This window comes from Acipenser ruthenus, chromosome 14, assembly GCF_902713425.1.
Source record: "Acipenser ruthenus chromosome 14, fAciRut3.2 maternal haplotype, whole genome shotgun sequence".
Classification (NCBI taxonomy): domain Eukaryota; kingdom Metazoa; phylum Chordata; class Actinopteri; order Acipenseriformes; family Acipenseridae; genus Acipenser; species Acipenser ruthenus.
The window spans coordinates 26,991,981-27,015,268 of record NC_081202.1 but is presented as its reverse complement, the minus strand read 5'-3'; the positions used below and the strand labels follow the sequence as shown (position 1 = coordinate 27,015,268).

Sequence of the window (23,288 nt, the reverse complement as noted above, 5' to 3'; positions counted from 1 at the left end):
ATGCTAGTATGATGACGGAGCATACTTGTAGCTCTTCAGTATACTGTCCCTTTCCTAAACCCTGCTCAGAAATTGAATGCTGAGGTCCCATTCCCTCCTGACTTTCTAAACAGACGGAATCGAATTCCACTGATGTCATACTTTCGGACTTGGCATATCCAGTGGGGGTTGTGTCATTTCCTGAACTTAAAAGAGAGCAGCACTGTCATATTGCATGATTATTAATTCCCAGAGCAAGCTTGTGGTCCAGAGAGAGCCTGTCCAGAACTCTTAATAGCACAGAGAAAGAAAATCAAAACCAAACAAGCCCTTTTAAAGTGATCACGAACAGCCAGTTCACTGTTTCTACTTTTAAATACCTTGTGGGATACTATATTTAAACTAAATACAGTAACTACTGTATTAATACTGTATAAACTAAAGTATAAATAAACATGGACAATCTCATATCTGTGTAGCATGAGTCACTGTTTCTCTCGTGTTTTAAATTACTGATTAACTTAATTGCTGGTGACTACACTGAATTGATGGAACTGAACTAGGGAGGGGTGGGGGTGGGGGTTAAAGTTTGCTGTTCCTTGGAATGACCACCTTGACTTTTGCAAGAAATTAGCATGTAGGGCACTCAAAATTCATGAATGTCAACCAGTGTTTAGTTCATTAGGCTGCTAACTATTCAGATAAAATTAAAAGATTTTCAGCTTGAGCAATTTAAAGGATATACACTGTAGATTGGCTAAAAAAAAAGTTCAAACACTTCATGAAGGGGCGGGAAAGCATACATGCAGGAAAATCAAGAAAAGTAAATACTTGAACACTTTAGTTTGTTTCCCCCCCATCTTAAGGACACCTTCATTAGACATGCTGTTTATTACACATGGCAGTATGAATTACACCACCCACTCGATATATCGCAGGTGTCAGGGTCCAATACAAATCCACTATATATCGAGGGCCACGATATAGCGAGAGACCCATAGAAAAACAAATAGGCTGACAAATACTGTACAACCACTCCCTCGTTTTATTGAGGACGTCAGGGTCCAATATAAGTCCTCTACGCAACCCTCTTTTTCTCATTTTTCGTATAAAAAGCAGCACACTGTTTTAATTTGTACTGCAGAAGGTAATTGCTTCTCATCAACTTCAGTCGCCAATTAATTTCATGAGTATTTCTCTCCTTTCTCAAATGCACAAATCCGCTGCATTGAAAGAATCCATTCCCAACATAGGAGGCTTGTTGCTAGGGAGCTGACGTCACTGCCCTGTGACTTCTGCTAGTGCATTGCTGCCACAAGTGAACGCCTCGTTGGCTACAATAAAAACCGCTTCAGCAAGTAGATATTTAATTTGCTTTGTGCTATTGTGCAATATGTGTGTATATGCTAACAGTACGATATTAATGTTTTGTTTTTAATTGTTTTGTATATTTTTGTGCAGTATGAAGTAAAAACGAACAGTAATTCTAAGTGCCTATGTACAGACGTGCTCAAATTTGTTGGTACCCTTACAGCTCATTGAAATAATGCTTCATTCCTCCTGAAAAGTGATGAAATTAAAAGCTATTTTATCATGTATACTTGCATGCCTTTGGTATGTCATAGAATAAAGCAAAGAAGCTGTGAAAAGAGATGAATTATTGCTTATTCTACAAAGATATTCTAAAATGGCCTGGACACATTTGTTGGTACCCCTTAGAAAAGATAATAAATAATTGGATTATAGTGATATTTCAAACTAATTAGTTTCTTTAATTAGTATTACACATGTCTCCAATCTTGTAATCAATCATTCAGCCTATTTAAATGGAGAAAAGTAGTCACTGTGCTGTTTGGTATCATTGTGTGCACCACACTGAACATGGACCAGAGAAAGCAAAGGAGAGAGTTGTCTTAGGAGATCAGAAAGAAAATAAGACAAGCATGGTAAAGGTAAAGGCTACAAGACCATCTCCAAGCAGCTTGATGTTCCTGTGACAACAGTTGCAAATATTATTAAGAAGTTTAAGGTCCATGGAACTGTAGCCAACCTCCCTGGGCGCGGCCGCAAGAGGAAAATCGACCCCAGATTGAACAGAAGGATAGTGCGAATGGTAGAAAAAGAACCAAGGATAACTGCCAAAGAAATACAAGCTGAACTCCAAGGTGAAGGTACGTCAGTTTCTGATCGCACCATCCGTTGCTTTTTGAGTGAAAGTGGGCTACATGGAAGAAGACCCAGGAGGACTCCACTTTTGAAAGAAAAACATAAAAAAGCCAGACTGGAATTTGCTAAAATGCATATTGACAAGCCACAATCCTTCTGGGAGAATGTCCTTTGGACAGATGAGTCAAAACTGGAGCTTTTTGGCAAGTCACATCAGCTCTATGTTCACAGATGAAAAAATGAAGCGTTCAAAGAAAAGAACACCATACCTACAGTGAAACATGGAGGAGGCTTGGTTATGTTTTGGGGCTGCTTTGCTGCGCCTGGCACAGGGTGCCTTGAATCTGTTCAGGGCACAATGAAATCTCAAGACTATCAAGTCATTCTGGAGCGAAACGTACTGCCCAGTGTCAAAGCTCTGTCTCAGTCGCAGGTCATGGGTCCTCCAACAGGATAATGACCCAAAACACACAACTAAAAGCACCCAAGAATGGATAAGAACAAAACATTGGACTATTCTGAAGTGGTCTTCTATATGAGTCCTGATCTGAATCCTATCGAACATCAATGGACAGTGCTGAAACTTGCAGTCTGGAGAAGGCACCCATCAAACCTGAGACAGCTGGAGCAGTTTGCTCAGGAAGAGTGGGCCAAACTACCTGTGCAGAAGTCTCATTGAGAGCTACAGAAAACGTTTGATTGCAGTGATTGCCTCTAAAGGTTGTGCAACAAAATATTAGGTTAGCGGTCCCATCATTTTTGTCCATGCCATTTTCATTTGTTTTATTATTTACAATATTATGTTGAATAAAAAATCAAAAGCAAAGTCTGATTTCTATTAAATATGGAATAAACAATGGTGGATGCCAATTACTTTTGTCAGTTTCAAGTTATTTCAGAGAAAATTGTGCATTCTTCGTTTTTTGTGGAGGGGTACCAACAAATTTGAGCACGTCTGTATATTGCAGCTAAGGCATACGCAGTTAGATTGTAAAAATGGAGAGCCAACTTCAGGACCGCGATATATCCAAATCCGCAGTATAGCAAGGGGCGATATAACGAGGGATGGGTGTATTACAGTACGGTAATAGAATATGCTTCAGAGATTGAACCCAGTGTGACAGTCATTGGGTATGAGAGATGATGATCCACTTCTTTCCTGTTTTTTGTCAAGGCTGTGCATTAAAACACTGCGTCAAAAGTGGAAACTATTTTTTTTTACTTAAAGGGAACTGCTCGCACCACACTGGTTAGAATAACCACATTGACTAATAACAGCTCTCCTGTGTTCTGGATGATACAGAATTTTAGATGGGTTTTAACATGGGAGCTTCCACATGATGACAGTGACTCGCAGGTCTGATGCTGGCTGTACACAGGAAGCTGCCACCCTGCTGCTGCTCTTTTGGAGCAGACTGCAGGCTGCATGTGGCCTTTTCAAGCATTCCTGGCTACTGGACACTTAACACAACACTGCAACATAGCACTCTAATTATTCTACAATAAAATCTCTTTAGTCCACGCAACACCCCAAATAATCTCTTTTACATAAAGCAATTTCATTTGACTTTTGTTTTTTTGCAATATGTGATTTGGACACCAAATTAAGTCACAATGTACTGATGTTTTGGCAATAGGCCAACTTGCAGCACAAAAATAGAAAAGCAATTGTGTTTTCTAAAAGTGTTCTTTTTTTTTTTTGCATACTGGGGACTGTTGATAGCTGGAATGTGTGATGTCTGTGTAACAAAAAGGAGTTTTGTGTGGCACTGGCCACTAGGCCCTACATCTCCTGTGTAGCTCTATTCAAGTCAGGTAAACATCAAGTACTGATGTCATGTTCTAACCCTGGATTTTGGATGGCATTTGCTTTCTATATAAGGTAGACCAGACACTAAATGGGTGAGAGAGTCCTGAAACTATTTGACTGCCTTCAAAGAGATGCAGCAGCAGCGAAAACTATAAGTAGCATGAATGACTAGTTGATGTTTTTATTCAGTCTGTCAGCTAGATGGAATATGTCTGGCATTGGTTTCTGTCTTGTAGAGTTTTGATCTCTGACTTCTGAGAGATCAAAAGTGTATTGAACAGCATACAGCACTAAATATGTTGTAGCTGTCCTGATATTGATTTAAAAAATATATATATATATATATAATATATATATATATATATATATATATATATATATATATATATATATATGGCTAAAAGAATAAAACTCTAAAGCAAGTCAAATAGTGAGTGATATATGATACAGTTGTTGCAGAACACATGTTTTTGGGGTATTCATTTGGTCAGTTTGAATTGGTACCTTTCTTTGGTGGTATTGTGACAGGCTTCAGATATTACACACAATGTCAAAAGCCCTCCTCCTACTGTAAACAACTAGATTTTTGTAATGCGAATGTTATTAAATTTAAATACCACGTTGCGAGTTGGGACAGCTGCACACATAAAGGTAAGAATTAACGTTGACCTGCCATAGGAATGTATGTACTTGGCTTTTGGGGAATCAAGACTTGGAGGTTAATGGCTGTATGCCTGAGCTAGTGTATGATAGTATAGAGGGAGCTGTGTACAATTCCAAAGGTTCTAAATGGGCTCAGTACCTGGCATGGTAAGCAGTAAGATTTATTTCAAAGAATTGCTTGGGGAACTATTGGAGCCAACAAATTCAATACAGGACTCAGTATTAAGCTGTAAGAGCCATTATACAGTACTGTAGACTTTTCAGCACAAGAGATATTAGAGCTGGGAATTTTCATACAGTACATTTATTATCATATTGGGACCTTGTATGCAGCAGATTCAGTAAAGAAGACTCCATTCAGTTATTTATGAACGCTGGAAATTTAATACAGGGGACTTGGCAGAGAACTACTGCAAATATGTCTTCATGCACTGCAAATATGTCTTCATGCACTGCAAATGTGTCTTCTTGGCATGATTTTGTGTGTGCGGTTTAGTAGAAAGCTTTAGTTTTAAATGGTAAAATACTTGTTGGTAACTGACAGACAAACTAGTCAATGATGCACCTTTTTCGCTCTTGCAGTTTTATGGGGTGGTAATTGACCTTTATAGTTTAATAAAGCAGTAAAAATAGCTCCTGAATCCCTCATTTGCACTATTATGACCTCGCCAGATTAGAATTGTAAATCAGGAGCCTCAGGAGAGGCTTAATGTTTTATTCCACTATCACAAGGCAAGTCTATGATTTTCTCCCCCTAAGTTGTTAAGAAGGCAATCAGGCTGCTATCGTAAAGTAAAAGCAAAGAACGGCAAAAGAATAAGTGCATTGGTCAAATCCTGTCCAGCACGGAGATGTAACCTGTGTTGTGCTGGACTGGTGATCTTCCTAAGTGATCTGCTGAAGAAAACAAATTAACATTCAGCATCTCTCACTGGGTAAATCTCAGTTTGGACTTCACTTACATAGCTTTGGATACGGTTTTGAAAAAAAAAACAATCAAATCTGATTGTAGCTTAAAAGCTGGTGGTTTAAATGCCGTAATCCTTGATAACATTTCTGTCAAGCTGGTATCAAGTCAGATTTTAAAACAAATGTTCATGCAGAGGGAATTTTACTGGTTCTGAAGTCTCTCCAAAATAATAGGATTACAGGACTGGAAACCAGAGCTACCTGTAGTTTGAAGTCTAAAGCAACCTGGCATGCAAACACACCAGAGTCCCTGTCTTTATCTATTTCATTCCATAAGGCTTAAGGATACACCAGGTAGTGAAAGGTGACTACATGGAAACAGTATATCCTTGTGTAAAATGCCATCTCTTCCACAGCTGTCATACTGTGTAACCAGATCTTCAGTGCTGTTTACATAAAAACCTGTAGTAATAAGGTGATACTGTTTCGCGTACTGTGAAGACTGCCTCGAAAGTGGGAATGAATGACCTTAATAGTCATCATGACCATATTAATATTGTAGACAACAAAGCCTAGATGTTTTATGAAAAGTCTCTGTGATGTTCATGAATGTTCCTATTGCCAATTCCTGCTGTAGGTCACAGGGTCTAATTGTAGCTTGACCACTGGAGTAAGTTTGAAATACAACACATGACGTGATTAGGTACCAGGGAGTAGCAGCAGCTTCTCATCATTAACGTCATATTTCACATCTTCAAATATGACAAATTTAAAGTATATAAAACAAGCTAAGAACTAAACAAAATAATAAATCAGCTATTTGCCCTTCTTATTTTTGGGAAAGGAGACCAAAGTAATTTAGTCATGGGATTCCCTAACTTTTTTACCTGAGGCCCACTTGTTCAGCTGCATTAGGCATTAAGAAAAATGACAAATTTAAAAACATTTTTAAACCTGTAACACTGTAAATAAACTTAATCTAAATAGTTTTTTTCTTCATTAGTATTTTATTGTTGCTTTTCTTTATATATACCGTATTCCTTTGAATTTAAGGTGCAGCCCAAATTTACCACCCTCAATTTAAAGAAAAAATAAAACATCAAATAAATATGCATTTACAAAGATACAACCTCAGTTACGCTGTTGTATTGTACAAAACTGACACGAAACAGGGTTGTTTGTAGATTAACCACAGAGCTTGTTTATTGTGCTGCGTACTATAGTACTTAAGATGGCGTCTCTGTCGTACACACACCTGTATGTCATGTTTTGCATAATCTTTTCTCAGCAGTCAGTCACGTTGCTGTTTGCATACTCGGGTAATCACGTCTTTTGTTGGCGATTTTTAATACACTACACTGTACTCGAATTTAAGACGCAGGCTATTTTTGAGAAGCAAAAAGTGTGTCTTAAATACGGTCGTCTGGGAACCCCTGATTTAGTCCCACCTTCGTATTTCTTTTCAGTAACTTCTTTTGAACAGGAAAGAGGAGAATATTGCAGCCTATTAGTTTTATGAGCTATTATCATCCAACAAGGTGCTCTAGTGGCTGGATTTGGAGGCAGGTCACTGAATGTAATCCGCACTGGGCTTTTAGACTTTTAGACTGCTGCCCACCACAGCCCCGCCTTGTCCCTATGTGGCTTTTTCAGGAAGGTAACAAGCCTCATGCCTCTGCTTTTACAAAGGGCAGGGCACCATAAGGAATTAGTGGTTGTTGCAAAACCATCTCCTAGTGAAAGTAAATAGCAATGTTTAGTAGGCTAGTTCCCTGTCATCTAGCATGTGTTCTTCTACCCACTTCTGTGCTTGCTTACTAATTATAGCACACCCCTGCCTCCTATAATATAGGGCTATTTTAAGGTTCTGCCAAGGAATAAGGAGTAACCTGAGTCTATAACTGGAAAATTGATGATTGTGCTTTGTGAAGTCGTAGAGTACAAAGAGAGGCAGCAGGAATCATGTTGTCCTGCTTTTTAACAAAAAGCAAGCCTATTCTCTGCCAAGGTTATTTCTGTTTTCAGTATTAATGTCAATGAAAAGCTACTGAACAGCTCTTCACTTTCTTGTAGATGTAAGCAGTATTCTAAGCGTCTGGTCATATTAAGCAAAACATCCTTTAGCCTTGCTAAAGATTTTTTTAACCAGTGGTGGATAGCAAAGCTGCAGGATAATTCCGATACAATCCTCTCCCCCTCAGGGGCAGTGTCAGAAAAATATTTTGTAGCAAGAGGACCGAGTTTTATGTATTGACATTCTCAGTGATAGACCCTGCAGTTGTGGTGTGGGCCAACAGAAATTCTGTTCTCATATTGATTGTTACCAATTTACCCTTGTAAACAATAAACCAGTTGCCTGATAAAGAATAAATTCAATGTTTCTATTATGCAACAGTTGCTGTACTATCAATATCACCCCTTGTTTACTACCAAAGCAATAAAAAATGTCTTCTTCTCTATGTCTAGTCTGCATTAACTTGGTCTATTTGCATATTTATAACCATGTAGTGTGGCCACAAATGGAGCTACTCTGTTAGAAATGCTATCAAAAGCCAGTGATTTTTACAGACAATTCTTGCCAATTTCCAGCCCATTAGAAAACTGTTGAGTTGCACTTCCCACCTACAGAGCACAAGACTGTCCATGCTTTGTAATCCTCCTTCTCGGGGTCTAACAGTGACAGCTTGTCAGTTCAATTCATATCCTCACCTGTGGGATGGCCTCCATGGAGCAGCTCTGCACCAGCACCTTGTTGTAATTAGTTTTTGGTTAGTCTGCAAAGAGATGGATAATTAAAATCTCAGAGATCCATCTGGGGGGTCTGTGTTCTACAGCAGAGTAGCGATCGGAGAATTGATTTGAAGATTAGAATGGAAGTTTATAAAACATAGGGTGATAGTGTGTGTTTTGGTGTACTCAGCAATATTGCTTGAGAGCTAAAATACAGGGCTTCCATAGTTTCCAAGGTCAAAAAAACCATACAGTGAACTTGTGAATGGAGGTGAACAGTGCTTAAGAGTTGATTCCATTTGCATAGTTGAATGAAGTTTACTAAAAGGGTACCGATCCAACCCAAAAGTTGTTAGGGTTTTTTTTTTTTTTTTTTTTTTTTTTAAAACGCCTGAATACTCCCGTCATAGACGTAGAATCCATGGGAACGCACACATGTTTCTCCACCTCCCTCTCAAATACGCAATATATACAGATACCAGCCTTCTCTTTTAAACCCATTTCTGATGTAAAACTCCCAAGAAGATAAATCAATCACACCAGTAATTCTTAATCTTTTAGTTTCTTTTACATTTCTCGATAAGCATGTGGCAACCAAACATCTGTATTCCAATGGAATTGAGTGCTGTGCCCCTCTGTTCTCCAGACCTGTTATACTGTCACCTCAGTCATAGTACTTTGCATATTCAGGAAGAATACTATATGCTAGTTCTAAACTCAATCCAGTTCTTGCATTAATCAAAATAATGTGTTAGGTCTGCTAAGAATGAACAGGATCTTCACTGAATCATTCTCCATCTTGCATGTCTTCCTTTTTTCTGGCTACCCACTTGGTACTATAGACGCCATTTTATGGTAAAAGATGGCAACAGAACAAATGTTCCACCAAAAGCTTTAATCAAACCCTCCGTTTTTGAATTGTTACCAAGCTGTGCATGCAGAAAGCTTAAATGTGTTCCTACTGGTTTGTAAAATGGAAGTATACTACAACCCCATTCATGTAGTTACCAGTACTTTTGTTCCCTTTTTAGCTGAAAGGAGCCCCTAATGCAAACATGGAGATGCACAAATAAGCTAAGTCAGTGCATGTTGCAGTCTTATAACTCTCCTGGTTCCCAATGGGAGGGTGAGATGGAAGGCAGCTGTGCATTGATGGTTCAGGCCAAGCCAGAGGTGTTGGAAACCGTACATTAATAGGACATGACAAGTAGAGCGGAGACTCCAGCAGAGGCAGTGCTTTGATTTGAAAGAAAAAAATGAGAGCCGAGAGGGTGCTGGGGGTCTAAGAAGAGCAGGGAGTTGTTTTAATCGAAAGCTGGCAGAAGACTGAAAACAGATGTCTCAGCTCCCACAAGTCTTGGCAGGAGAAACAGACGTGTGAGAAGAAAGCAGTGGAGTTCCATATTTTAATTACATTTGGCTTGGAGGACATCTTCCCTCGGTGACAGGACACCCCACTGATAAAAGAACAAGCCCTGGGAGGCAGTAACTGAACTGCTCCTTTGCTGTTCTAAACTATTAAAGAAGCCAACCAAAGTCTGTTTCATGAATGTCTAACAGCACTTCATTCATAAAAACACACTTTCTTTAAGTAACTCATGAGTTAAAGCCTTCCCAAAAGGGCCTAGGTTTGCATGCAGGGATAAGGACAAATGACCTGTTTTAGCTAATAATCTAGGATAGTAAGTTTTCTGAGATGGAAAATATAAGGGTGGAGTGGATAGTTAAACATCAGTTTGTAAATATTAAGACACATGTGTTGCTTGTGACAAATCCAATAACTTTTATATAATCTCATTGAGTTCTAACAGAAAATGAATTTTATTTTGCTAGTACAAAGAGTTTGAATATAGAATGCTGGTGTGCAGATTGACAGCTTTAAAAGGCTGGTGACCTGAAATGAACCTAAAACCATACACATGACCCTAACTCTGAATGTACTATTTTGTGTGTTGTGTGTGTTGGTGGTGGTGGTGGTGGGTTGTCTGTGCACGGGTGGATGTATTCCTCAGTGAAAGTTTTAAAAAGAGTCAAACTCACAATCCTACCTCCACTCCCCTGCCAGAACTCACTACCCCTTTACCCCAATCCATTCCCCCTGTAAATTTGTATTTGTAGACACCATGGGGAATTGTGAATCATTTCATTTCCATATTTCCACTTATTTTCTGTCAGCTGGGTGCCATTTGCAGTAAGCAGATTGGGCAGGCAGTGAAAAGTGTTTCACAGTTCTCTGTCACTGCAGGATGTGAATTGCCTGCTGTAGCCGAACAAAGAAACAGCACACAATTTTATAATGTCGTTTTTTCGAAGAAGCAAGATTAACTGACCTGGCAGTGTTGCTTTCAAAGAATGGCTAAGCTATGTATATTTCAGCATTACAAGAGCCAATCAAATCACCGCGTGAAAGTCGCCTAAAGCCTTCTACATTCACAGCGTTTCAAGTCAAAGCACAGTATCTGCAGACATGTTTCGCCCTGTTTGGGGCTCATCAGTGCAGTGCAACTGTACTGTAAAAACAAGTAGCTTTCGAGTTAAGGGGACTGAATAGAGAACAACGGGTAATTGGGAAATATGAAATACACCATTTGATTGGCTCTTGTTATGCTGAAATCTGCATATTTCCTGATTACCCATTGTTCTCTATTCATTGCTTTCATTCCCCTTAACTTGAAAGCTACTTGTTTTTATATATGTATGAAGCAATACACACAATATTATAAAAATTCCATAACACAATCTATTTATTTATTTTTTTCATTTTATTTATTAGCTATAAAACCACTGCAACAAAATGAGTGACATTCCACCCATTTTCTTGAATATATTTGGGGATGAAACTCCAGAGAACCGGTACAGCACCAACTTTCTAATTGAAGACAGTAATCCACCTGAAAACAAGTAAGTGCTACAGAAACTGTCAACAGTAGGCACATAAGATTAAATGAGGCACAGCTAAATGAAGTAGAAGAAAACAGATGAAAAATAAATACATAAAGACTACAACATGGGCTGTTAATGTATTTAAAGACTGGCTTAAAAAAAAAATATGGACATTAATTTTAAGGAAATAAGTCCAGAAAACCCCAGCGACATTCTGAGGGAATTGTATGCCAGTGCAAGAAGTTAAACTGGCTACCACTGTTCAGTCTCTAGTTTTTTAACACTGCTGATGTAACCGCCTTTTACCTGCACCCACTCAGAGCTGCTCGGCTAACCCGGAACACAAGACCCTACTGGTACTCCTGTGAACTGATGGGAATACATTTACACTGAAAAATGAAGCCTAAACTAAGCAACAAAGCCAGTCTCTTGCAACGCTATAACACCACTGCTTGAGAAGTACAGCAGTGCGCCTACTTTCAGAAGCCAGGCTGACATCAAGGGAAATAATGTCTGTAACTGAAAGTAGTTTGCTAAGCTACTGGACTCCAACACTGTAAAACAGCAAACCGCAAAGTTCGATTTTATCCTCACAATCACATCTAAATCCCCATTCAGCCTCCATTGCAACTGCGCCACTTTATATATTTTACCTTTTTAAAAAAGCGAGTTCAATAGATGAAGACATGTTACAGTCCTGCAAGTATATCGCTTACAGCGAGAGCCATAGAGAAGTAAAAAAAAACAAAAAAAAAAACAGCAGAACAAGAAATGCTACATAATGACACTACATAAAAAAAACTATTTCCTTGCCCCCCTGCTGAGAGAAAAGGCTGTGTGATATACAGCATATAGTGTTGACTGACACATTTGTCAGTCAACAACCCAGCTGCTTATTAGTATGAAATAAAGGCAATTGAAACCAACTGCTCTTGCTGATACAAAATTGTATATCTTTTAGATAACTCTTTCCCTAGGGAAACTAAGGGTGGGTTTAGCTTTTTACAGTAAGTGTAGCAATAACCATAACTTGGTTCCTGCTTGTACAGTTTACAGCAAAACTCTGAAAAGCAGAACATTGTGTTTAGGAGTTCACATCTGTTTTCAGAATTTGACTATGGTCTAACCACTGTCCTCCCTTTTTTCTGGAATTTCTGTACAGTGTTCTACATAAGATTAAGGGTACAGAGTTTATATTCAAACTTCTTGAAATTAATTTTTGGAAATGCCTTATTAACAATTTCACAGTAAGAATTTGATTCTCTAAAAATATATTTTACAATCATCTCCTGGCCCAGTAATGGAGGATGTACTGCATTGAATGTATTTTTTCCTCTTAATTATGGAACAGTGTATTCTATTTAAATGCAGTAAACATTTTATGCTATGATCTCTGTAGTGTCGGTATCTTCCTCTGTCACACTGCAGTACAAGATCTGTTCAGATTTGAGTAATAGTGCCCATCTTTTGTCCAGTAGCAGTTCTGTAGCTGTGGGACTGGTGCTGTGGTGTTAAATTCTAGCATTAGATACTGATACCAGATATTTTTCATTTTGAATGCCTTTATGAGGTTTCCATTTCTGTGGTCCTGCAACTAGAGCACAGCGACACTTCAGTTCTGGGTGTTTACTAGGATAATGACTTCCCAGAGGTTTTATTAAAAAGATTACTCGTATATCGGCAGTACACCACCGATTTTAAAACGACACAGATTGTCAGTATAACAACTATTTCTAAAGAGGGATTTCTGCAGTCAGTGAGGTGAAAATCGTCTGCTAAGAAAGAAAGAAATACTTGATGTCCTGAAACTATTTCCTGATAAACATTTATTTTGCTACTGCATCACTGTTGCTGGTATGTAGTAATTAGGGTATCCCAGAGGAGATTCTCCTAACGCTACATCTGTGCTCAAGTTCACGTGGTATAAAAGCATTTGTTGCACTCATTAGTAAGACCCATTGCTCTGCACAATGAGCCTGTACTCCAAACTTATCCTTATCCTAAATGAAGTACTGCCAGTCCATTGGAATTTAAAATGGCTGAAATGCATACTTTACCCCTTATAAAAGTTTCCCATAGTAAAAGCATAGCAAAGTGTCATAAAGCATAGTGAAATCAGCACAGGTAAGCATTGTAAAGACCATCAAACTAGAGTAAACTATGGTAAATGCATAATACAAAATAACATGCAAAAATACCATGGTAAACCTTTAGAAGGGACCAATCTGTACTATAAATATTTAACAACACAAACAGTGCCTTTGTTTTCTGTATTTATTTATTTAATGAGTGAAATCCACAGGACAAATATTTAAAAAGTTCAGCTTTAAAATCCCCTACACATTGAATTTAGGTAATCATACTGGGACGTTCTTTTCATTTTTTTTTTTTCCAAACATAACATTTGTTTGGTCAGATTATGTATTTGTAAGAAGATTTCCAAATGTGAACAGGATAGCTTGTGGATGACCTCAGACCAGGATGTGTAGAGTTTTATTATAAAGTAAATAATTAAACAAAACACAGAACAAACAAAATGGCATAGTGGCCAAAAATAAACAGACAAAACAGACACGGAACAAACAAGTATCGTGTAGCAATTGTTTTCTCTCTTTCAGTTCTCTTTACTCATGACTCATAGCTAGATAGGAAGACAAGTCAATACAAAGTATTCATAAATAACTTCTTAAGGATATTAAGGGTCAATGCAGAACAATTCTTGACAGCTGTTATGAAATATGAACTCTACTTTGTGTTCTTGATCATGGCTCTCCAAAAGCCGGCTCTGGTGTATATTTCAAGTGTTTTTACAATTCTTACTGAAACTCCCTGCTCCCTGGAACATCTGTGGTTGATCTCGAGGGCAGCTGAATTGGGAATGAGATTACACAACCCATTCCTTCTCATACACACATACACAATAATGCATGAGGGGGCCCATTGTAATGCACCATTTATTGCTGTTTCTTTGTGCAGTACAAGGCACTGGCAATGCATTCAGCTTTACGCATCCATCCCATAAATAAAATCTCATGATATCAAGTGACTTCCCAATGAATCTTCATTAAAGGAATGTCCATTACTACTTTTTTGTATGTTAAAAACAAAATTCAAGGAGACTGAACAAAAACTTAAAGTAGTTGTAGCCCTGTTTTCCCTTCTAGATTTTAGATTATTTTTGGTTAATTCTTATTGTACATTGTATAGCTACCCTTTACCCTGGTCCTTTTTCATGAGCAGTAGTATGTCTGTTAGCCAGAGTTAGTAAATGCTTGGAGGTCATGGGTTCAGACTGATGCTAACTCACCAAATGACCCTCTGAGTCACTTGACCTCCTGTCAGGGAATCCCCCCCCCCCCCCCCCCCCCCCCAAAATACCACTTTTTCCAGGTTCTTGAGGTGCTGATTAATTCAACTGGAATGTTGAGAGATTTGAGTTCAGACGGAGCCTTCAACCCAGCTGCATTTTATTACTTCCTTTTGACATTATTGTTCCAAATCTGAATTTCAATTGTGTTGCTCCCCTCTTCTTGAATACTGAAAAGTCATGTCTGTAGAAAAAAAAAAAAAAAAAGTTTTCAGTTGGTTAATGAGCAAAACAGAACAACCCTTTCTCTGTTCTCCACATATATATTATCAATAATAATGCCGTCATTGACCCATCATTAAGAAAATAGTTTTGAAAAACGTAAATACTGTGCAGACATTTTGGTGTTGTGAGTGTGTGGGAGGCTACATAAAGGCTTTGTGGAGAGCAGCTGGTGGATGGTTAGGATTAACTTGCAGTTCCCAGATAATCCCTGCAGATGGATGCTTACAAATACCGGCACTCTCCGATAACAGAGTATGAAGCAGACTTGAATGCAGAGGTGGCTGTTAGTGAGCAAAGTGGAGCCTGCTGAGAGATACGGTAGACTCTAGCAATACAAATATTTGAATGATAAACCTCATTTATCGTCTTGGCCAGGGATGTTCAGGGTACAGTGGTCATTATCATACGGTACAGATGCCCTCTAGATGACTTTAGAATCTTGAAACTCACCTGATACAGCGACATGAAGCGACCTAGTCCAAAATGTAACCTAAAAACACATTTAAAAAATGTCCTCATACACAAAAACTTTACTTTGGTTTACCTGTAGATAAATTACCCTTTTTTTTAACTGCCATTTTGTTCTCTCATGTCAGTTATCAAGAGAAGAAACCTCAGGTTGAAGGTCTGCAACCTAGACACTCTTCATGGAAAGATGAGGGATTACAAGCAGATTTGATTTACATTCCTCTGTTAAGAGACCCTGGTCCATTCTCTTGCTGTGGCACATGGGTTGTTATGCTAACCAGTGAACCATTTTCAAAGCCAAAAAGCGTTGGGTGTAAAATTCTATTCCTAGGTATTTGGTTTGAAACTGATCTATTATAATGTGACAGAGATAAAATCCGAGTGCTGAGTCTAAAAAATAAGTCTTTGTTACCACTTTTTGGCTCACAGCTATTATAATCTCATCTTCTTAAAGCAACACTATTCTGAGTTTTCAGAAACTACAGGGTGTTTGACTGGACTACGTCCTATTTAGGGCTTCTCAGTTTTAACTGATAATAACCACAAACAAACACACACATTTAGAAAAATTGGATTCAAGCCCTAATCATCTCCACTACTCCGCTCGCTCCACTGGCTCCCGATCACCGCTCGCATCCAGTTCAAGACTCTTGTACTAGCCTACAGATGCCTTGATCAGACTGCACCCAGCTACCTCCAGACCCTCATCTCTCCCTACAGCCCCACTCGACCTCTCCGCTCCGCCTGCACTAGAAGACTGGCTCTACCTCCGCTACGCTCCCCTGCCTCCCGATCCCGCTCCTTCTCCACCCTTGCTCCGCAGTGGTGGAACGACCTTCCTACAGATGTCAGGACTGCCCAGTCCCTGACCACATTCCGGCGCCTCCTTAAGACTCACCTCTTCAAACAGCACCTGTAGAACTCCTCTGTTGTATCCTGGGACACTATCACCCTTCATTTAAATATGCTTTATTTTGCTCTTATCTGCCCCCTAATTTACTGCATTTAATCCTGTACCTCAGAATATTGTAATCTGCCAAGTGTTTAATCTGTAGTATTTTGTACTTAATCATATCCTGATGTAACTATCACTATTTAATCATATCCTGATGCAACTTTCACTATTTAATCATATCCTGATGCAACTTTCACTATTATCTGCTGTATTATTGAATTGTGGTTTGTCACACTTGAGAATGATTGTATTTCTTGTTCTTATTGTATGACTTATATTGTAACACTTGAATGTATTTGTATTTGCTCGCGATTGTAAGTCGCCCTGGATAAGGGCGTCTGCTAAGAAATAAATAATAATAATAATAATAATCATATTCTACGTATACAGAGTAATCGGGCACTAGTTGTAGTAGACCCTCACCTTTCACAATACCTCCCTTATTTAATTGGTATATTTAATTACCTTGCTTTTCACAGGCACAGCATTTTCCACAGGCTGCTGCACGGGGAGTAGTACTGCATTCAGTTCATTACCTTTTATAAATGCTAAATTGATTACTGTTATGAAACCCTCATCACTGGCTGCGGTTTCAGTATCTTTAGTCACCAATGTTCTTCCTTCACCCTTCCCAAATGGATGATTTATCAATCTGTACTGGTGTGTGGAAAGGTGTAGGACTTGAGGCACATTAGTTTGTGTCAGTCTTTCACTTCTGTGCTACAGAGACTAAGTACAGTATACCAGCTCCTAGTCTAGCTGACCCTCCTCACCTGTAGTTAGGCAAATCTGAGCAGCATGGAAACAGGGAATAATTATCTCTTAACTTTTCTAAGTAAGCCGTAGAATAGCCTCTTGACCCCATAGCTCCTGCAGGTACAGGAGACCACCCCATTGAGAGCTGAGGGCTGGTGAGCTGTTGTATGAAAGGCAAGCAGTGGGAGACAAAAGAGCAAGGGAGAATTGTGTGAGACGCTTAATAATAATCAGTGCAACAGCATGTCTGTTCCAGTGTGTAGCACCCTGGCTTCTCTGGTTTTAACAATATGACAAAACTGAGTCGGCTGCTGAAACTAATTTCCGCTTAACTGGGCTCTGCAGGATAGGGGGCAATCAGGCTTCTGAGAGGTTCTGCTTCAATTACTTTTAGCTTTGGAGGGTAATTGTCAGAGATGATCTCTTACTGAAGAGCAATGCAAGCCCGTATTGGCAGAAGACTGGCAATGCATGGCATTCTAATTAAGCTGATAACTATGCCATGCTCTTGAAGGCTTTTTTTCTTAATAAGGTAAGGTATTATTCTAAGGCAGGAGATATCCCACAGATAATTGCTTTCAATTATTTTAGTTTGTGTTGCCTTGTGGAGGGTCTGCGTCTGTTGATCGTTCATTTTCGGTCAATGTAAGCCATCTCCACCTTTTCACAATAAGCCACTGACCATATTTTATATCACATTGGTCACGGGTAAGTCTTAGACATTATCATGCACATTAAGTTATCTCTCACAATACATGTAGTGTGCACGCTATGGAATGTAAATTAGCCAAATAGTGTGCACTATTTGTAAATGGGCAAGTCAATTTTAGATTTGTGCACTACTACATTTAGTGCCCTTTGGTAAATGAGACCCTACAGGTGTAAAAGAACAATTCGTTTTTAGAGTGCTACAGGTATTATCTCTGCTATGTGGGCTTCCCATTCAAATGCTTCTGCACTGCATACTCTTGTAACACAAGCTCATTAGCTGTGAGCTGCTGGCAGCCCACTTCAGTTTGGTGTTTATCTTCTGTTGATATGATTAGGTCCAAGACAAATGGATTGAAGTATTGAAAACCTGCTTCTATGAAGATGTAATCCATCAAATGGGTTGCTAATTTCTTAATTCCTGGTAGCTTTAATATTGTATCAGTGAAGGTCAGGAATAAATCATGCTGCTTGTTCTCATTAGTTCAGTAATGGCTTGGTTGATTAGGGGTGCCAGTGTGGAAATCAGTAATTATAAGTAATTTAAACATCATTTTTTTCTATTTAATGATCCGGTTAGTACTGATGAGCACTTTTTGTTTTTAACTTTTGTCTTTGTCCTTGGCTTGGTGGGATAGGCAGATTCACAGTTAAAAATAGTGTGGACACAAATTTGTATTATGGCATGTCTGCAGAGAATTATTATGCTCCATAGCCCAGTAAGCAAACAAATCGTACTTTTACCACTTCATTACCACACAGTTTTTTGTTGTTTTTGGATCAATGTTTTGCTGAAAGTGGAGGCTGCTTTTATCTGTCCTTTTGAAAACAGTGACAACTAGGGAATGGATGCAGGGCCTAAAATAGTCTGCCCTAGACAGGCTCATGCATCAACTGTATCGTGATGATTTCTGTTTTGAAATAAACAAAAACAAAAAATCTGGGATGTTTTAACCAGGGATCTGGGTTCAAATCTATAGTTCCTGCAATCGTTTCATTGGTAACTCTTTGTATGTAAAACCTTAGCTGAATGTTTACCTTTGTATAGGGTTACCTTGAGCTTTGCTGTGGAATCTTGTTCAGTAATAACTCTGGATTTGTGTTGTTTGTGGGCATCACAGATTCCAGTTTTGAGGGACAAATGATCCAGTACTGTAATTGCATAGTGCTCCCACACTTGCTTGTATTGTGATTTACAGGTACATACAGTGTTTGGTGTTTTGTGTGAAGGTAGATTCTGTAGTTTGCAGCTACTCAAAACAAGCACAATAACAAATTTGTTCTGTACCATAATTAAATGAACACATGACAGTTATCATCCGTACACTGCTTGCAAGACTGTGATTACTGTTTTGAAGCTTGTCTAACCCCAGCACTGTAGCTCGAATATTGTGATTTGTGATAAGGGTATTAACAGTGAGGTGTTGGTAGGCACAATTTCTAACTGCTCTTAGTATCTGTAATGTCTGCTTGTGCAATAGAATAGTAAAGCTGGTAAAACAGGATGAAAAAAAACTAGTCACAGTTAGGCCTTCCCACCTAGATACCTATGGATATGTAGAGAGTTAGCTGGCATTTTATATATACATACACATACCGCTTTGTAGTTTTCCATATACTTAATGAAAAACTAACAAAAATTAAAAATGTGACATTTCTAATCTAACATAAAATACTGTACTACTAGTATGGTTTCCGGTAGACTTGCTATATCATTTTGTAGTTTCTTCGATGACATAATGGTAAATAAAAAGATATAAATTGTGTTCATATATATTTTTCTTGTCTCAAACCTAAAATTGTAGGCGATGCAAAACCTTTGGCCATAGCTGCAAAATCTTGGGACAAAATGGCTTAGACTTGTTACATTTTGAAATAGTTACTACACAGCAAAGCCTTCCTGTTGCGGGTGCTAATGTAAGGCAGTGGTGAAAGAGCCAGTGTGTGTGCCTGTGTGTGTGTGTGTCTGTGTGTGTGTGTGTGTTCCCTGACATGTCTCAATAGAAAAGCATCCAAGACTAAAGGTTTGATTTCATTTAAATGTTATTTTTGGGTCATTTTTATATATTTCAATTTTCCCCAAAAAGTGGCTTCATTACTTTTCTGGAATATTTCAATGTAATTCTATGTACCTACAGTAGATACTGTTCAAACCCCTTGTTCTTGTTTTAGTCTACAAAAGTACTGTAAGTAATTTCAGACATTTACAGTATCAGTTTCATAGATTCCAATAAGTTTATTTATTATCAAGAAAACACATCCTTATTTGAAATGTATTGATATTGATATACAGCTTTATTTATTCTCAACAAAAAAGTGCACAGCCAGATGTAAACATTTAAAAAATTGAGACCATTTGAGTGCCAATGAATAAATACTTTAAAATGTATACATATTGGTACACAATACATTTATAAATACAAAATAAGCCTTACAAAAATAACTGATCAATTATAACCAATTCACCATAAACAAAGAAGCTGAAAATACTGAAAGCTTTGTACCCTCTGCTTGTATCACTGTCATGTACTGTAATATAACACTTAAGATAAACCTTAAACGACAAGCATTAAGAAATATTATACTATTCAGTAACTGCTGTAGAGAGGGAGTTTTGTTTCAAGATATCCTGAAAAGGGGATGATGTTTTAAAAAATGGCATAAAAAAATAACTGTGCTATGAAAAAATGATACAAAAAGGTCTAAGTCAAACCAGTGCACAACAGGGGCTAAAATACCCCTCAAATACTACTACTAGTGATGTAGTTGGCCATTTTAATCTCCACAGTATTCTCATATCCCATTCTCATATTCACATCATATCCCCCAAACTAATCTTTCTTTTACAAAATCTTGTCTAATCTAAGAAGACTATTTCTTTAACATTGTTTGCCTTTACCGTTACTGGCACTGTTTTTTTTTTTTAGTGAGTTACAGGCAAGCTGTTGTATCGTGTCTCCTAAGACAACCTTTGATTCAGATTGGCCCTAGGGAGTCTTTCTCAGTAAATCCTGAACCATCTGAGTAACTGCATAAATAAATCAGTACATGGAAAGTGCACTAGGGTCAAAGCTGATCTTCGTGGGTTTTTTTTGTTTGTTACATGCTTAAGCAATGTCTAAGAAAGGGAGACCTTTAGCCTCATTAGGTTTATAGAGAAAGGACTGAAATCTCACAAAATATAAGCAAGCCCACACTTTTTCGTTTATTTGAGCAAGAGGATTTCCATTGCTCAATTTCCAGAGGAATGGTACATTTAATGAGGTTGTAAATATTCAGGAAATAAAAATGTATGTCTGTGACGAGTTGACAACAGAGGCCTCAGCACAATAAACCAAACTACCATCCACGTTCAGATGTGTTCAGGCCTTCACAAGGGGGCTAATTATAATTATAATGGGGGTGTAATAAAAAAGTGATGGTTGTCTATATTGTTTGTTTTTATTAATATAAAACTGATGGTCTCCTGCTCTCGTCAGGTTTTTAAATGACAATTGAGCCAACAGTAAAATCAATCCAGTTTAAATTAGAAACCCATATCTGTTATGTTTGCGGATTAAGGACGGCACAGTGACCTCTGTTAACTTTTTTTAATTGATTTTCATTGTTGTTTTTCCCCCTTTTCCCTCTTTCAGTAATCCATAGGAATCCATTTGCACCTGACGTCTGTTGTAGGAAAGGCTCACGGAACGCCCTGCAGGAGCTATACAATCCCACCCAGGTAGGTGTTCAATTCACACTTCATCCTGTGTTGATCTATGACCACAACAAAAAACCTAGAATTTGCCACCAAAAGTTAAAAACCTACTGTAAAACAAATGTGTAAATGTGTGACAGGGCAGGGGCCCTGCAGAAGCAAAATGTGTGTTTTGTGGCTGCCTTTGCACAGCCACTTGTTTAATTATATAATTGTTTTATTTGATAATTGAAAACTGGTATGTGGCCAGGTGATTTATTGATTGTCCAATCACCCCTGGCCACACCCTGTGTGTGTGTGTGTGTGTGTGTGTGTGTAGCACATGGACAGCACATCTTTCTGCCCTGCACTGTAGTAGTTTTCATTGTCGTCGTAGCTTGGGGCAGTTTTGTAATAGTTCTGTTTTAAACATTTTTCACACAGACAATTAAAGTGTTGCCTGCAGTGGGGTCTTCTTTGCCACTTTCGGGACTTTTAACAGTCTTGTTCTAAAATGAAGGACTCTCAAAACAGATTAAATGAAAACAGTATGGTGCCTGTGTATTTATTGAGTGAGCAAAATAAACAAAACACAATCCTAACTCCTACAAGGAGTGTTTAGCTAAACATTAACCATTTCTAAGTAATAAACTGGACGGCTAAGCCGTTTACTGGTAACATAACACACATTTTGCTTGTGCAGGGCCTCTGCCCTGTCACTCCCTGGTTATTCTTAATGTGCAGTGTTGTCTTTTGTACGATATGTGAGTGAAAGAAGAGAATACTGTTTTTTATTTATTGTAACACTTTTTGGTCATGTAGTTCATAATTTCATAATGTAGTTCATCTCTAGGCAAGTTTACAGAAGGTAACCCCATTGTAAACATGAATGGTTCTTAATGTAATAATAATAATCCTCTCGGCTGATCTTTTACAGCTGTATCCCTGGGTATGCAAAGAAACCTTTTTTCCTAAAGCCACTATTACTTTAATAATGAGCAGACAACTTTGTTGCATGGTGGCAAAATTAGGAGCATTAGATTGAGAGGATGGAGGGGGGGAAAGTAATGTGGGAAGTCTGGGTCACATAATGTCCTTACTCCTACTTATCCTATCAGCTCTGGAGAGGTTTTATTTAGTTTGATGTTTTTAATGAGAAATATTTTTAGTTTTCTGATATGGTAGCAGTCAACTGAAAAACTAAAAGATACAATTACCAGTGTCAAAAGGTCTGACTTTGTGTAGAAAGACTTTTATCACTGTTTTGTGACCAATGGTAGCCTTAGGAGAAATCCTTTCAATGCCGTGAATCTGACACTGATTTCTCCATCACTTCACATTTCTCCATCAAACACATTCCAGCTTGTAGGGTTCCAGCGTGTAGCCAGGCTAGATAATAGAATCGATCTAATGGGACCCCCCCCAACACACACACACACAGACCTTTTGATTCTGGGGGGTTTAGCCAATACAGCAACAAACTTAAACCTACAATTACCATGTTGCATTAAAGTCCCAGATATTTTCATTTCTCTATGTATGTTTGTAGTAATTAATATTAGCTGGGAGCTGTAAAGGACAGTGTTTAATTAACTCTGCACTGTGTGGCTTTTCATAGGGGTAGCTTGTGGGGCTAGGGGAGATGAATAAATGCAGTGTACCTACACCCCTGTAGCTTTTTTTTTATTCTAAATAAAAAATAGGCTCAGCTGTTTTCAGGTCCCTGCTTTCCTTCTGGGTTTAGCAAAACGAGTGGATAGAATCCGACTTGTTTAACTGAATGCTGTTCTAGTCGCACAGGCTATATTGTGTTTGATATATGAGTTATGATGTATGAAGTTTTCGCTCTGCACTGCCATGTGAAATATGTGTGATGGATTCCTGGAATTGATGCGGGTGGCTGCTTAGTAAGCTCCATTCATGCCTTTAACCCACCTGCTTGATAATACCTAACTACTGCCACTTTCTGCATGTACTGTCATCCTAGACTGGT

General features: G+C 38.4%; 1 protein-coding gene across 2 annotated transcripts in view; it reads left to right on the top strand.

The window, feature by feature from the left end:
• chst11 (carbohydrate (chondroitin 4) sulfotransferase 11) overlaps positions 1–23,288 on the top strand; it is a 55,912-nt gene that overhangs the window by 9,886 nt on the left and 22,738 nt on the right. For both annotated transcript variants that reach the window (XM_034033449.3, XM_034033448.3), the window contains exon 2: positions 21,255–21,340. In XM_034033449.3, coding sequence (XP_033889340.1) covers positions 21,255–21,340 — 86 coding nt within the window. The remainder of the gene's footprint in view (positions 1–21,254; positions 21,341–23,288) is intronic.